The sequence below is a fragment of the Sturnira hondurensis genome, unplaced genomic scaffold (genome assembly GCF_014824575.4).
Source record: "Sturnira hondurensis isolate 20B ecotype Veracruz unplaced genomic scaffold, ASM1482457v3 Scaffold0015793, whole genome shotgun sequence".
NCBI lineage: Eukaryota > Metazoa > Chordata > Mammalia > Chiroptera > Phyllostomidae > Sturnira > Sturnira hondurensis.
The window spans coordinates 2,921,754-2,937,007 of NW_028088424.1; the positions used below are offsets into that span (position 1 = coordinate 2,921,754).

General features: G+C 55.4%; 1 protein-coding gene across 1 annotated transcript in view; it reads right to left on the reverse strand.

Moving 5' to 3' along the window:
• Nucleotides 1-7,229: 7,229 nt before the first annotated feature.
• The window catches only part of DRD2 (dopamine receptor D2), a 69,462-nt gene continuing 61,437 nt past the window's right edge, over nt 7,230-15,254 (reverse strand). Inside the window, exons 3-8 of the mRNA XM_037065637.1 lie at nt 15,127-15,236; nt 13,980-14,116; nt 12,571-12,761; nt 11,522-11,608; nt 9,633-9,960; nt 7,230-8,497 (exon numbers count right to left, since the gene is read on the reverse strand). Coding sequence (XP_036921532.1) covers nt 8,304-8,497; nt 9,633-9,960; nt 11,522-11,608; nt 12,571-12,761; nt 13,980-14,116; nt 15,127-15,236 — 1,047 coding nt within the window. The 3' untranslated portion in view covers nt 7,230-8,303. The remainder of the gene's footprint in view (nt 8,498-9,632; nt 9,961-11,521; nt 11,609-12,570; nt 12,762-13,979; nt 14,117-15,126; nt 15,237-15,254) is intronic.

Sequence of the window (15,254 nt, forward strand, 5' to 3'; positions counted from 1 at the left end):
CAGGGATGGACTGGCATGTGGAGCAAGGTTGTCTATAGGGGCCAGTAGTGTTAATACAGGGCATCCGTGTGTGCGTGTGTGTGAGCTCACTCGGGGGGCAGATGCGGGCAGTAGGAGGGGCAGTGGTGGTGAGGAAGAGGTTGCCTGGGCTCCATGTGGAGCCCCCTGCCAGCAGCAGCCTAGAGGTCTGTCCTGTGACCACACCCTGGCCACCCATCAGCTGGCCTGGCCCGTCCTGCAGGTTATGGGGCAGGTCAAGACGGGGTGTTGTCACACTGTCTTGTGTGACTGAGCCCTGGTTCAGTGGTCAGCTGGCACCCGCTCTCTCTCTGGGCTGCCAGGGCTCACAGCTACTGGGAAAGGGTGGAGAGGGGCAGGCCAGGTAGCCTAGGGGTCCTCTCCTGCACCTCTGCACCTTTCCACGCTGCTGGAGCAGACCTCCAACTCAAGAATGTTTTGTCACTTCTTTTCTTTTCAGACAAAAGATATCTGCCCCAGCTGATGTTCAGGTCCAACCCCTGGCCAGTCAGCAAGCCTCGCTTTGTGTGGCACCCTCCTGGGCTGGGCGCCGGGCTACTGGTTGGCAGCCTTGTATCAGTGTGGGATGAGAGAGACAAAGCAGAGGAAACCTGTCGTTCCCATGTACATGCCAGCTTCATGAGTCACTTTTAGCAGAGCAGGCTGCATTGTCTCCCATCCTGTGGTCTCTGGATTGCAGCACCAGCCTCATGGGCTTGGACACTTCACCCCATTATGCTGCAACCTATGGCCACCAGAGACTCTTGGGAACAGCACTGAGCTGGGTTGTGCTTATAAATCAAGCCTGCACATTAGACTTCTGGGTGAGGGTGTGTGTGTGTGTGTGTGTGTGTGTGTGTGTGTGTGTTCGGTGGGAGGTGGGGGAGGGTAGAGGGGCTTATTAAATACCTGGTGCTACCCTTGACCAGTTAAACCAGAATCTCCAGGATAGCATCCTAGAGTTAGCAGAAGAGCAGCCAGGGCTGAGAACACCCACCAGGGGGCGTCCTGTGGTTTCTCTCTGTGCCATTTAGTGTATGCAGGAAGGCAGTCACTGGCCAGCAGGGTGGTGGCCTTTTTCTCTCCTGGCTGGATGAGTAGTAAGTCCTGAGGACTAGGGGGAGCAGGGCACTCAGCAGACTGGCCCATTCTCCTCCTTCTTTCGAAACACTTGGCCCATTCTTCTTGTCTCCCTGACACTAAGCCTTGCTTAAGCAAGACTTACACTTAAAAATATTCCTGGCAGTCCTGTCTTTCCTAGAACATGTCGGATTGGAAGAGGGGAGATGAGGGGCACGGTGCTGTCCGCTTCTTGCACCCTGAGGTCTGGCTCTGGCTCCAAGTCTAGGGCTGGGAATGAACCAGAGAAGGGATGTAGGCCCCATGTTCATGGCAAGGTGAGCCCAGGTCAATCCCTGGGAGTGGTCAGGAGTGAACCACAGAGGAAGACCTTAAGAAAAGAGTTAGAGAAGTCAGGTGATCCTTTGGCACCTACTGCCCTGTGAATGGCAGGGATCCCTTGGAGACCTGGACAAGAGTAGCTTTAGGAATCATTTCAGCTCTGAAGATCCCAGGGTCCAGGCTGAGATCCTAAGACCCCCACTTTCCCTGTTTCCTTCCTCCAAAAGAAACCGAGGCAGGGTTTTAGGCCAACTCTGGCCAGCACAGCCCTTCCCTGCCTTCTAGCACCTTCCTGTGCTTTTAAAGCCACCCCTTCCAGACACACTCAGCACCTGCCTTGGACTCCATTTAAACAGTTGTCTTCTAGCCCTCTCTAGGGATGTTTAGAATTGGATTCGGTGAGGCCCTGGGAATTCCACAAAACAGGGTGTCCAGTTAAATTTCAAACCCTATATAGGGGAGACTGGGGTTGAGGAGGAGAGGAACTCCTCAATTTCCTACTGCTCTCTTCCACTCGGAGATCCTGTCGGCCTTTTAAACTCAATGTATCCCAGCTAGGCATTCACCTGCTCCTCACCCTTTCCCCCTCATGTTAGTTGAAGGCACCCAAACTCTTAACCTAGGAGTTTTTCTAGACTGGCCTGTCCAACAGAACTTTCTGCAAGGATGGGAACCTTCTCCATCTGCACCTGTTCAAAGGGACAGACACCGGCTCCGTGCACTGTTGAGCACTTGAAATGTGGCTCATGCACCCAAAGAGACGAGGGTTTCATTTCAGTAAGTGAGATGTAAGCAGGCACAGTGCCGTCCATGTGTGCCTTTCCCTGTCCATGAAGCCTCCCTCCTCCGATTGCCCGGTCGGAGATGGTCCCCCTGCACCACAGCCCTGCGGCGGGGCTCAAGAGTGCCTGCCTGCCCTGCTCAGGATGAGCCCCGTCACTGCGTTCGCTTGCTTCCGTGTCCCCTGCAGTCCTCTCTCGCAATGCCATCCTGGCTTACTGAATCAGAGCACGGCAGCAGTTGCTGCTGTGGAGTGAGGGACAGAGGGAAGTTGCTGGGCTGGGCTGAGCAGGGCCAGCAGGGAAGCTCTGCGGTGCTGGGAAGCAGAAAGATACTGGCTTTGAAGACAGACCAGACAGACCAGACAGACCAGACAGACCAACCTGGATGCAAATCCTGCTGTGCCATCCACTAGCATGTGACCTTAGAGTGCTGAAGCTTCTTTAGCCTCATGTGCATCATCTCACAGCCATAATGCTTATCTCACTGGCTGGTGCTGATGACTGAATCAGATGCCTTGTGGGTCAGAAGGCAAAGCAGTTAATAGGCACGCAACACATTCGTTTCTTGCTGTTTCTCCAAAATCAGAGGGATTCTTCTCTTGGAAGGGGCAGAGACAAGCCAGTCTTGGAGAGCCTTTTGGCAGGATGCTCATAAAGGCACTGACTATTTTCCTTTTTTGGCCCATCCAGGGGAGGAAGGGGCAACCCTCCTGCAGCGCCTTGGTGTGTGTGACACTGATACCTCTTGGGACAGCCTAAAGCTGTGGGGCAGGGGCAAGCCCCACTGTCTGTTGTGCCTGCTGACACATAGCTTCGATGACCACCCATAGATTAGATTACCCTGAGTCCCAGGAGCCAGATAGTGGAGCCAGTGCTAGCAAAGCAAGGGGGCCACGTATGTACCCACCGGGGGAGGAGAGCACCCCGGGCTGATGCTGGACCTTACTCTGCATTCAGGTGGGCAAACGCAGTGTGAGGGCTCAGCCTGGACACAGAAGAGCAAGGGATGAGTACAGGGGTTGGCGAAAGTAGGTTTATAGTTGTTCATATGGAAAACAATACAATCGTTAATAAATAATAATACAAGGCTAAACTCTGTTTTGCATACTCACACTGTAAACCTACTTTTGCCTGCCCCTGTACAGCTGTGGGAGGGCGGGGGGGGGGTGTGCAGGGAGGAGGGTGGGAGCCTGAGTTTGGAATGGAAGCAGGGCTGGGGTCAGTTGGCTTTTGGGCTGTAGATTGCAGAGCAGCACTAGACCATGGAACTTGTCTCCTCTGCACAATTTCCTCCCTCTCTTGCCCACCCTAGGCTGTGCCTACCCTGCACAGAGTACGAAGCCTGGCCTCCACAGACTGCCTCCTCGTGGGCCAACAGGAAGGCATGCTTGGACTGTGGCCTGCTCAGGAAAACCCAGGTGTGCATGCCAGAGATGTGAGCCTGCAAAGTCTCCAGCCCCTCCCCAGGTCCCAGGTGGTGCCGCCTCTCCCTTCTTACCTGACCCCCATCCTTCTCTTCACCTGCAGCTCCTGTCCCAACGTGCCAGGGAGGTTGCCTCCCTTGCTCGAGCCTCACACACATCTCCAGGTCTCAGGACAGAAGCCAAGGGTGAAGGTGGGAGAAAGCCCCCAGCGAGTGCAGTGGTCCTGCTGTTTCCAAAGGACTTGGACCAGCCCCGGCTCCACCCAGCAGTATAGGGCCTCTCCAGGCACCCTCCAGGGTGGCTTCTGCCCCGCAGCTCCCACCCAGCTTTATCTGCCGAGGAGCAGAGCAGTGATGGGAGAGGGAGTGAGAAGATGTCCTCACCAGATACTCCCTTCTCCTGGACCCCCAGGACTCCAAAACACCAGGGTGGGTCTCTCCCTCTAAAGATGGTCTGCTCTCTCTCCGACAGTCTGGTGCTTCTCCACATCCCCCAGACCCAGAGCCAGGGGCATCTGGTTGGCAGGAGAAGACCTTCAGGCACAGGATGCCCAGACTCCGGCCTCCTCTACTGAAGGCTCTCTAGGCACCATGTCTAGTGCCCTGCTCCCCTCACCCCCCAACACATACTCATTTGCTCTAGCAGTCAAAAGGGCTCTCAGGCTATTCACAAACACTCCAAGAATGGTTTTTTCTTTCGCCCTTTTCAAAAATCTTCTGACCACACTAGTCTTCTCCTAACTTTGCTCAGGGCTGGTCAGGAAACGGATGGAATGGATAATACCAGAGTCAGAAGACCTGGATTCAAAGTCTGGCCCTGCCACTGCGGCAACCAATCTCTGAGCAGCTTCTCCTCTGTAACAGTGGACCATGTGGCTGACCCCTGGGGACTATGGGGACAAGAGATCACCCATGGCCCTGCCTAGATAGGACCTGGGAGCTAACACCACAGGCACAGCCTGGGTCCTGGGGCCGGAAAGGCAGAGAGGCGGTGGGGCCCAGGGCTGGGCCATGTGCATCCCCAGTGCAGGGTTGGAGTGGAAAGGGATCCCAGATAGGTGGGCACACTGGAAATATCCCCTAGACAGCCAGCCTTCAATGGTCCTGGCTGTTGCCAACTGGCTGCCCTTGTCCTGAGACCACCGAGGAAGCAGGATGAGCAGTGGCTTCTTTTTTGGGGACCTCCCGATCTGCCATTCAGGAAGCCCTCCAAGCATGCTTCTTGTCCTCACCAATTCCCGACCTACGTGTTCCAGGCCAAGGCACGCCAGGGCTGCTGCATCCCATGTCATCGTCATCATCTAGGTAAGGGATGCCCTGGAGCTGGGTGGCCCATGCCCGTGGCAGGGGTTTCCACACCCAGCCAGGGTTCTGCCATGAGCTGGTGCAGTTCCTGCATGATTGACACCCATAGCCCATTGTACTCTGAACTGTGTGGAGGCAGGCATTGTGTCCACCGCTTTCCCATTATGTTCTCAGCTCCTTGCTCAGGGACTGGGGCACAAAAGTTGCTCAACAAATATCAATTGAGACAACAGCTGGGTGGGTAGATGGATGGATAAAGTGACCTAGTGTCTCCTGCACTACTTGCCTTCTCAGTTCCCAGGACATCTCCCAGCCCACAGCCACTGCGGACTCCTCCAGAATTCACTAGGGGAAGAATAAGGTCCTGAAACTCTGAAGTCTTGCAGTCATGTGAGGACTTCTGAGAGGACATAGGCAAAGTGCCCAGCGGTGCCTGACCAGAAAGGCTCACTCCTCATGGGGTGCTTCCTTGCTCTGCTCTTGGGGGGTAGGGGGACTCCACCTGCTATAAAGGCAGTTGAATGATCCCTGGATTAAAAGGCATTCTATGAGAAAGGCAGGCACAGGAAAAAGCAGAGAGAAGAGAACGTCAGAGGGCGATGGCCTGCCCAGCCTCCATCTGCCTCTTCCCACCCTTGCTGTCAAGGCAAAAGGGCCACGGTCAGGGCCTCTTGGTAAAGAGCCAGAACGCAGGCCGCCCCCTTCCACTTTGGTGTTCCTGGGTCCCACACTCATTCCTTTGCCCCTGAAGTACTGAGGGGGGAGCGGGGGGGAGCCCAGCCCTCCCCCTGCCCACTCTAGCTGTCGATCTGCTCTCTGGCAGAAAGACTTGAAATTTCATGACAGCTGTAGGCAACTTTCCCGATCCCGCCTCCCGCCCATGCCTGCCCTATTACCCTCTTCTCCCTGCCACAGCCCTTCCCAAACTGCTCTGAGGTTGTCTTCCTTCCCTCTCCTCTTGTTCCTTTCCTCCTTCTCTCCCACCCTTTGTCTGTCCTTCTTTCCTTCCTGTTTTTCTTTCTATGTGGTCTCTTCCAATTCCCACATCTGATAAGCCCATGTAATCTCATAAGATTCCTAAGGATAAGGTGAGCTTTTAGGTTCCTGTCCGGGTCAGAATCTTTCATAGATTGAGTGTGCGGTGTGTATGGGGCGTGTGTTGGTTATGGGGTGGGTGTCAGAAGCTGAGTCCCTGGGGCTTCTAGACCCCTTGGGGGTCTGGTGCTTTCCTGAGAAGGAGGCCACTGGCTTGCTGACCCCTGAGCTAAATGAGGGAACTGCTTTGCCCACCTTCTGGAATCTGGGTGCTCCTGGGGACAGGAGCCTCTCCCAGAACACAGGGCTACATTCAGGTTCAAGGGGAAGATCAAAGTCCATAATTAAGTGTTCAGGGCAAGTTAAGTGCTCCAAACTTTGGTGCTAAAAATATTGTATTTAGCATGCAAATTATGCCCTGACAGCTCCCCAGAGCCTGAGCCCGTGGGTGCCGGCACCTTGTTTGTCATCACTGCTGTTATTCTCAAGGTGGTAAAAATATTCCTCCCTCATCGGGTTGACTTACATTTCACTTTAAAAAGCCAAATTTCTGCTGTCGGGTCAGTGCTGAGTTGTGGCCCCAGAAGGCTCGGAGCTGTTACTGGCCAGGAGGTGGAGAGGAGGGAGGGCCAGGCGGAGTCACTCGGGACGAATGGCCTGCCTCCTCAGCTGCTCCCGGCAGGGTCGGGGGGTAGTACAGAAGACGGGCAGGGGCAGGTGCGGACGCAGCACAGCAGGCCCTTGAAGGCTGTCTTCTTTGTGGAGCCTTCGCTACCCTGGTGGCCAAAGGGGCTAAGGACTGGCCCTGCAGAGGGGCTGGGACCTAGAGAGGAGGGGGTGGTATGTGGGGACAGCCTGGCTTCCCTCTGGCCAGCCCCTGGTGCTCTGGTGATTAGGGGAGCTCTAGGTATGCTTGGGATTGCCACTGGAAATGCACCCCCTTCCTGCTGGGTGGCCAGTTGGGGTCCTGGCCACCCAACAGCAGGACTGAGAGAACTCGTGGCAGCTTGAGAGGAGAAGATGGCAACGAAGGAGAAGGTCTCAGGCACACCCATCTTCTCCTTGGTCTTACTCGAGCAGCTTCTGTTCTTTCCCCCCAAATCCTGCTCATCCTGATAGCTGTGGCCAGAGCCACCCTTTTCTGGAGGGTCTGCCCAGTGTCTCTCCAGCTCTATCCCCAGCACAGACACAAGGGCTTTGCTACACCTGGTGCGGAGGACACGGTTGGTGCCATGCCCTTCCCCAAGAGGGGCTGCCCATGTGACTCTTGTCAACGTTTTATTAGTTTGGAGCACGTGTAGTGATGTTACAGAGTCTGGGGCCTGTGGGCTCCCCAAAGCTACCGCTTTCCCTCCTCCCTTGGGGCAGGGCCAGGCCAGGCCAAATGGTAGCCATGGGCTCCTGTAAGGCTGAGGCCGTGGAAGGGAAGGGGAATGGGAAAGAGAAGAGGCAAAGGGAAAAGGAAGGTGGTTTTGTGGCATAGTATGGCAGGAGGCAGCCCCCCAAAGAACCTCAGACGCCTCAGCCCAGGCCCCAGACAGTCACAAGCCCCCTCCCCCACCTGCCCCAGGATGGCCTGATATTTGCTACAGGAAGGGGTGCACCCAAGTCCATCAGGAAGCAGCAGAGTGGGTTTATTAGGGGCGGAGGATTCCCTCCCCACAGGCCCTCCCGGGGCCCTCCCCCCAGTGGGTGTGGAGAGGGTGGGCCATGCCAGGACCCATGGCTGTGGGAAGTAGAGGCTCCTACTGGGCAGAAAAGTGAGTGAAGGTTTTAGATTTGGGTTTCCTGGGTTTCATTCTCTGGCCTGGTGTGTACATGGGTCTCCCCAGACTGAAGTGACGTGGGGCCTTGGGAAGAGCTCTGGCTTTTCTGGTGTGGACCTTGGGTGCTGTGAACTGGCCATCCCTCCCTACCACCCCCTCCAGCACAAACCTGTGGAGGCCAGGCTGAGCCCAACAGAGGGCACAGCCTCTCAGCCCTGACTCTGGCCCCAGCAACACCAGAGATCCAGGAGAGGGTCAGAGAAGGTGGCTACATCTTTGGTGCCAAGGACAAGGGGTCTGGAAGTGGGCAGGGGTCTCTGTGAGCTGCCCCTGAACCATGGGGTCCAGCCCAAGGGCTATTGCCATGCCAGGCTCTCTACCCCACCCTGGCAGAGTGAGGATGTCCGGGTAGCGAGGGGCGTGGTGCCAAGCTAACACTGCAGGGCCTGCCAGGCAAGAGAAGTCCGCTGCACGCCCGCCTGCCCACGGCTCCCAGGGACTGAGGCCAGGTCGGGCCGGGGGGACCCGGGCAGGGAGGTGGGCGGTAGGCTGCTGTTCAGGTGGGCAGCAGGGTCAGCAGTGAAGGATCTTCATGAAGGCCTTGCGGAACTCAATGTTGAAGGTCGTGTAGATGATGGGGTTCACGGCACTGTTGACATAGCCCAGCCATGTGAAGGCGCTGTACAGGACAGGCGGGATGTTGCAATCACAGTGAATGTTCAGGATGTGTGTGATGAAGAAGGGCAGCCAGCAGATGATGAACACGCCTGGAGGAGAGGGCAGAGGTCAGACTGACCCCAGGGCCGGGGAGGAGCTAGGCTAGGAGGGCTCACACTCAGTGGGCCCCTGGATCCTGGCTGCGGGCCCCAGCCCAGGCCTTGGGACATGCACCTTCACCCAGACTGGTGTCCGTCCCACCCACTCACTCTGCCAAACTCAGGACCACCTGTGTGGGTGGGACCCTTGGTCTCAAGGCATCTCCTGCACACAGTGCTGCACAGGGACCCTGGGAGTGTCTGGGGATGAAGGGGTGCCCGGAGAGGGCGGGGCTGTGGAGCAGAGACCCTGTGGGCGGGAGCAGAGGGTCTGTCTGGCTTAAACCCTGCTCCGTCACTCCTGGTGTTAGGCATCACAGGGCTGTCAGGAGATCAAAGGGGGTGGTGGGTGTGAAAGGTGTCACACACTACCTTGGGTGCTACAAGGAAGACAGGGCCACATCAGTCGATCCTGTTCCCAACCACCCGTATCAGTCCAGCCATTGATTTTTGACCTTCATTATCTGATGCCAGGCCCTGCCCCCATTGAGATGGAGCTCTCTCTCATGGCCCTTTTACAATTTTTTGCAGTTCTTGTCACACAGGGGCTTGGTTCCACTCAGGGGAACTGATTTTCCCAATTCCTTAGCAATAATGACAAGGACCATAATGGTAAGAGGTGTGTGTACCATTTAGTAGTTTATAAAATACTTTTACCACCATCTATTATTTGAAGACCACAACCACCTTCAGAAGTAATCTACTCTACTGATGGGACTAGAGAGAGAAAGTGACTTGCCTAGGGTCATGAGATTCTGGGGTCATTATTGTAGCCTGGTCAAGAACCTCAGACACCTCAGCCCAGGCCCCACATACTCTCAAGTCAGACTACCTAGGTTAAATTATGGGTCCTCCTTAGTCATGTTATAGGACTGCCCAAACCTCAGTTGGCCCATCTGTAAACTGAGCTAATAGGGTGCATCAATAGGCTTGGCCTGGGCCTGAGAAAGTGCCAGTCCCCTGACCCACCAACCACAGTTAAGAAGAAGATGGCAGGTAACGGAACCTGCAGTGAGGGGCCCTTCTCTCAGCCAGGGTTGGGCAGAGCTGGGCCGTGGCCAGTGGCCAGCAGCCAGGGCCGACTCACCAAGGACGATGGCGAGCATCTGGGTGGCTTTCTTCTCCTTCTGCTGCGAGAGCTTCCTGCGGCTCAGGGTCTTAAGCGAAGTCCGCGTTTTGCCATTGGGCATGGACTGGATCTCAAAGATCTTGGCAATCTTGGGGTGGTCTTTGGCATGCCCATTCTTCTCGGGTTTCGCAGGGCTATCAGGGGTGCTGTGGGGGCCATGGTGGGACGGGTCGGGGAGGGTCAGCTGGTGGTGGCTGGGCGGGATGGGGCTGTACCGGGTCCTCTCAGGCGGGCTGGTGCTGGACAGCATCTCCATCTCTAGCTCCTGGGCACGGCGGGCAGCCTCCTGCACAAGGCGGAGAGCTCTGGGTAAAGCCACCCAGCCTCACCTGAACACACCTGGCCTATCTGGCCACATCTGGCCTCACCAGGCCCCATCTGGCTCATCCCTATCTCCTTCAGACTCCTGCAAATGCCACACGTCACTCTGTTAGAGAGGCAAGGAGGATGACCACTTGGAGGCAGGGACTGTCTGGGTACAGGACCCAAGACCCACAGCAGCCCCTTTTTGTAGGGTCATCCAGCCCCCTTCCCAGAGCAATCCTTACGTGTCCTCAGTAACCCCACACCAGTTTAGGGGAGCTTGCACCCATGTACTTCTCTTTTATGAACTGAGCAACACTTACTAAGCGCCAGCTAAGTGCCAGGTGCCAAGCTGGCTGCTGGGGATAAGTTACCAGTTGACATTCAACACCCACCTCCAGGAGTTCCCTTCAAACTGCACAGAGGGCACCCCTGCTCTCCTGCCAGGCTGGCCTGGGGCACCAGCAGCAGCACTCACACACAGGCTCCATTTCTCCTGCTAGACTGATCCAGGGGCCAAAGGGCAAGGCCCTCAGGCCCCCACTCTCCCTGCTGGGCTGGCCTGGAGGGCCCTGCCATGGATCCACCCATGGCCTCCCAGGTTCTACCTCGGGTTTCCTTGTTCCAGGCCTTGGGGTCTCCACCTGGGCTGCTAAAATGCAGCCGCACTGTATGCTAAGGTGGTAGAACTGGAATGCTGCCTTGGCCCCATTCCTGAATCCCTGTTCGGGCACCTATCCCCTGACTGGCTCCTTTGCGTCCTGCTCTTGCTGTGCAGACGAGTGGCGGGGGCCCTGCTTCCTGAGGACACCTGACCTGGACTTCATGTGTGGCTCTCCGTGGGTTCCCTGGCCCACCTACAGAATGGAACACCTGCTGTTTGGACCCTGGTGCGACTCCCACTGGGCTAAGCCTGGGGTCTGCTGTGGTTCTGTACCTCTGGGCTCTACTCAGAGGCTGCCCTGCTCCCTCCCCGTAGTGCAAGTCTGCAGCCCCAGGACCTGTCTGCAATAAGGCAGCACATGCAAGTGGAGAGCACAGCAGAGACGTGGGTTTCAGAGACACCCAAGCCCAGCCTCAAAGATGTGCTTTCACTGTTTAGCCTTGGGTGAGTTACCTGACCTCTCTGAGCCTCTGTTTCCTATAAAATGAAGATGTTTATGATCAATAAGACATACCTCCCAGGGTTGCTGTGAGGATTTAATGAGATAATAGGAACATGGCAGGTGTTCATTAATGGTAATAGCCATTCTTATTACTTTATCATGTTATTAAGGCTGAGTCCTTTCTCTCAACCATTGTCTCGTGCTAGGAGTACCTCTCTGTGCCTTGCAGAACTGAGCTCTTGCTCCACACCTGTGTGCATGGTGAGGTGTGCATGGTGAGGTGTGCATGGTGAGTTGGGCCTCAGCTGAGGAAAAAGTGGGGGATCCCAGGAAGTACCTCACCCTGGGACCAGTTGGTGAGGTTTCTGAGAATCATGGTAGGTGGGTTCCCCTAGGGGAATTAAGACCTGGCTGTGGGTTGCTGACCTAAACACTTACCATTCTCCGCCTGTTCACAGGGAAACTGCCATTAGACTTCATGATAACGGTGCAGAGCTTCATGTCCTCAGGGTGAGTACAGCTGCCCTGTGGAGTGAGCCAGCACACTAGTTATGGCAGGGAGGAGATGGGGACAGAAACCCCATGCTGAATAGTCAGATTGGGCATAGGAGCTCAGAGCAGGGCAGGGCATAGCAGAGTGGGGGCCTGAGGAGGCAGTCGAGGTGAGGGAGAAGGTCAGTACTGTGATTAGAAGAGGTGGACAGGAGGAGGGATAGTCGAGCTCTGACTTATGGAGTACCTGCAAGGGTCTGGCATCATGCTAGGCAGGCTCAAAGCCCTCTCATACTGAATCCTGAAGACCACCACGTGAGGTCAGTATTATGATTCCCATTACCAGGTGATGAAACAGAGGCTCAGAGAAGTTAAGCAAGTTGCCTAAGGTCACTCAGCAAAAAAGTGGCAGTGCCAGGATTTGAACCTGACATGTTTAACCTCAAAGCTCTTGATCCTTCCAGGCCCACATAATGTCTTCCTGAGGGAGGGCTGAGCAGAGGGGAGAATTCATAAGGCGGGTGAGTGAAAGAGGGGCAGAGTAAGGAAGGGGGAAAGAACAGGGGAGGAAGGAGGTGGTGTGCACAGAGGGGAGTAGGGAGATTGTGAAGGAGAAGGAGATGGGATGGAGGCCTCAGCAGGAGGGAAAGGGAGATAGAGGGGCCAGCATGGGGGAAGGAGAAGGGAAGCAAAGAGAAGGAGAGGAGCCTGGGAGGGTGCCAAGGGCTGCTGCACTCAGACAGAGATCTCCAAGCAAAGGCTTTTCTTCCAGGCTTGCCTCCACCACCCTTCCCACCTCCCATTCCTGGAAATACATGTCCTTCCACTGAGGCCCAAGCCTTCGAAGGAAACCTGCCCTGCCCAGCTGAACGGAGCTCCCCCAGCCTGCACCGCCTCCCACTGTGGTGTCCCAGGTCCCCACTGACCCCTGGATGACCCAACTCAACTCGGTGATGGTTAAGGAGGGGTGCTAGAGGGGAGGGGGATCTTGGGACCTTGAGTGGGGTCTTCAGGTTGGCCCTGAAAGCCCGGCTACTGCGCTTGGTGTTGACCCGCTTCCGGCGCCTCCGGAGAACAACGTAGATCTTGATGTAGACCAGCAGGGTCACGATAAAGGGCACGTAGAAGGAGACAACAGAGGAGTAAACCACGAAGGCGGGGTTGGCGATGATGCACTCACTCTGTTCTGGAGGAGGGAGAGTGTCAGGTGGGTGGGTCAGCTGGCCCAGGGCCCTCCCGCCCACGCCCACAGAGAGGCCTTATCTCTCCCACAAAACAGGTGAGGGCAAGGTTACAGAGATGAGATTAGATGTCTAAGGCTGCCTGGAAATGTTATTGCAAATAAGCACACAGAGCAAATCAGAGCATTAAAAACACAACTATGAGTAAAAAGCTACGTTGTGATCAACTGCTTCCAAGTTTTTCCATTAATGTTTTCTCATTAGACATCATTAGTTCTGTCATCTATGAGCACACAAGTGGAGCCAGGGTGTACGGAAAAAATGCCTCAAGGAAATTATTTTAAGAGCATAAGGCATTATTTTAGCCTTGCCTGTACACTGGGGAGAGGTCTGCCACCTTTTAATTTTAGAGGCAAGGTAACTGGGTCCTGTGTGCTGAACTCACCTGGGTTCTACTGTTTCCGAGCTCCCTTCCAGGTCTAGTAGATGTCTGGTCTCTATTTCAGGGCTTTTCCAGACTAGTCTGAGCATATTTAGGCCTCTTCCCACTTCTTGCAATTCCCACAAGAGTTAGATTTGTTACCACACACTTTCCCAGCCTCACTGTGCACTGTAGCCCTGGGACGTTCTCCAGGGCACACTTGCATTGCTCTCACTTCCCTCCAGAGTAATCTCGACACCACAGCAGCAGGCGGCTATGACGCCTCTTCTGTCTGAGATACTCCAACTGCCTCCCAAGGGCAGGCCACGGTGTGCTAGCCTCCTACTTGTTTCTGCCTTTTCTGCCCCAGGTGGTTGAAGCCTGGCCTGAGCTCAGCTGGCCCTGGGGCTGCAGCCTCATTACAGAAATGCCAGTGCCAGGGTGATGGAGGCCCGGGAGCCTCCCCCATGTGTGCATGCACATATACAACAGGCACATACATGTAGTTGTGAGGCTATTTGGCCTCCTTCAGTCTAATAAACAAGGTTGAAAATGGCCGGACCTCCTGCTGAATCATAATCCCCACCCCTCACCCAACTCCACTGTGCCCCAGGTCATTGTTCCTCTCTAGCCTAACCAGGTCTGACATAGAGTTGGGCTTGGCCCAGGAGACCCCCAGGCCTCAGTCCAGGGCAGCGATCAGGCCCTCGACAGGTCTCCAGCATGTCTGCACCAAGGCTCAGCTCCCCAGAACCCTGCACAGAGGCTGGCAGAGCCCTCAGCAGACAGCGGCAGGACTCACCTGTGTTGTTGAGTCCAAAGAGCAGTGGGCAGGAGATGGTGAAGGAGAGGACCCAGACGATGGCGATCATGACAGTGACCCGGCGCTTGGAGCTATAGCGTGTGTTGTAGAGCATGGGCATGGCCACAGCCGTGTACCTGCAAGGACGTGGAGTGGGGGCCCTTCCACAACATGCACAACCAGACACCCCCCTCTCTGGGGGTGGAGAGCTGGCCCGCCTCCATGAAACTTGCCTGTCTACTCTAAATCACCCCTCCTGTCTGTCCCCAACTCAAACAAGGAGGACAGTTGGTACTGTGGTACTGCCCGACTAACTGCTTAAGGACTAACTGGCTATGATCAATCCTGGACCATATCTCTTACTCCAGCCTCCCCACTTGGACATTAGGCTTTGTGAGGGGCCATGGCCTGAATCTCTGTGCTTTGGAAACTGCACCTTCTACACATGAGCCTGAGCCACTGAAGGTGGAAGTGTCTGTCGACGGATTGGTAGCTGAGAGCAAGGGCTAAGCCCCATGCAGCAGAAAATAATAACAATGGCAATTGTACATAATCCCCCACATTCCTCTGCCCGGCACTTCTCATACATTGGCTGGTTTCACCTTCCAAGAACCCTACAAGGAGAACAGGACCAGGGCCTCTCGCCTGTATGTACACATTGGTGAAAGGCTCCAAGGGTGTATCTTAGAAAAGTGAGCACAGCCTGGTCCCCCTTGGCCATGTGCCCTGTGCTGGACATAAACCATATCACCAGACACTATAACTCCAAATGGGCAGCAGTCATCATCCTTGGTTTCCAGATGATGAAACTAGGGTTCTGAGAATTTCTATAACCTGCTCAAGGTCACCTAAGTAGGAAGTGATAGGACCAGGGCATCAGTCAGAATCAAGTGCTCTTTCTCTACACCTGCCTGGGTATGCTTGATAGCATCACTGTCCAAAGGATGGTACTTTCCTAGCCAGACATGCATGCACCCACACATATGTGCATGGGCACACACATGTGCACACATGCACAATGCACATAAACTCATGGGCTCCTAGGCACAAAGCCAGCCACATAGCATCACAGACAGAGCCTGACCCTGAAGGAAAGGTGGGGCAGCCTGAAAGGGAAATGGCCAGGGTCCATCCTGCCTGGGCTCACCTGTCGATGCTGATGGCACACAGGTTTAGGATGCTCGCTGTACACATCATGACGTCCAGAGTGACAAAGATGTCACAGTGAATCCTGCTGAATTTCCACTCACCCACCACCTGGGGACAAAGCAACAC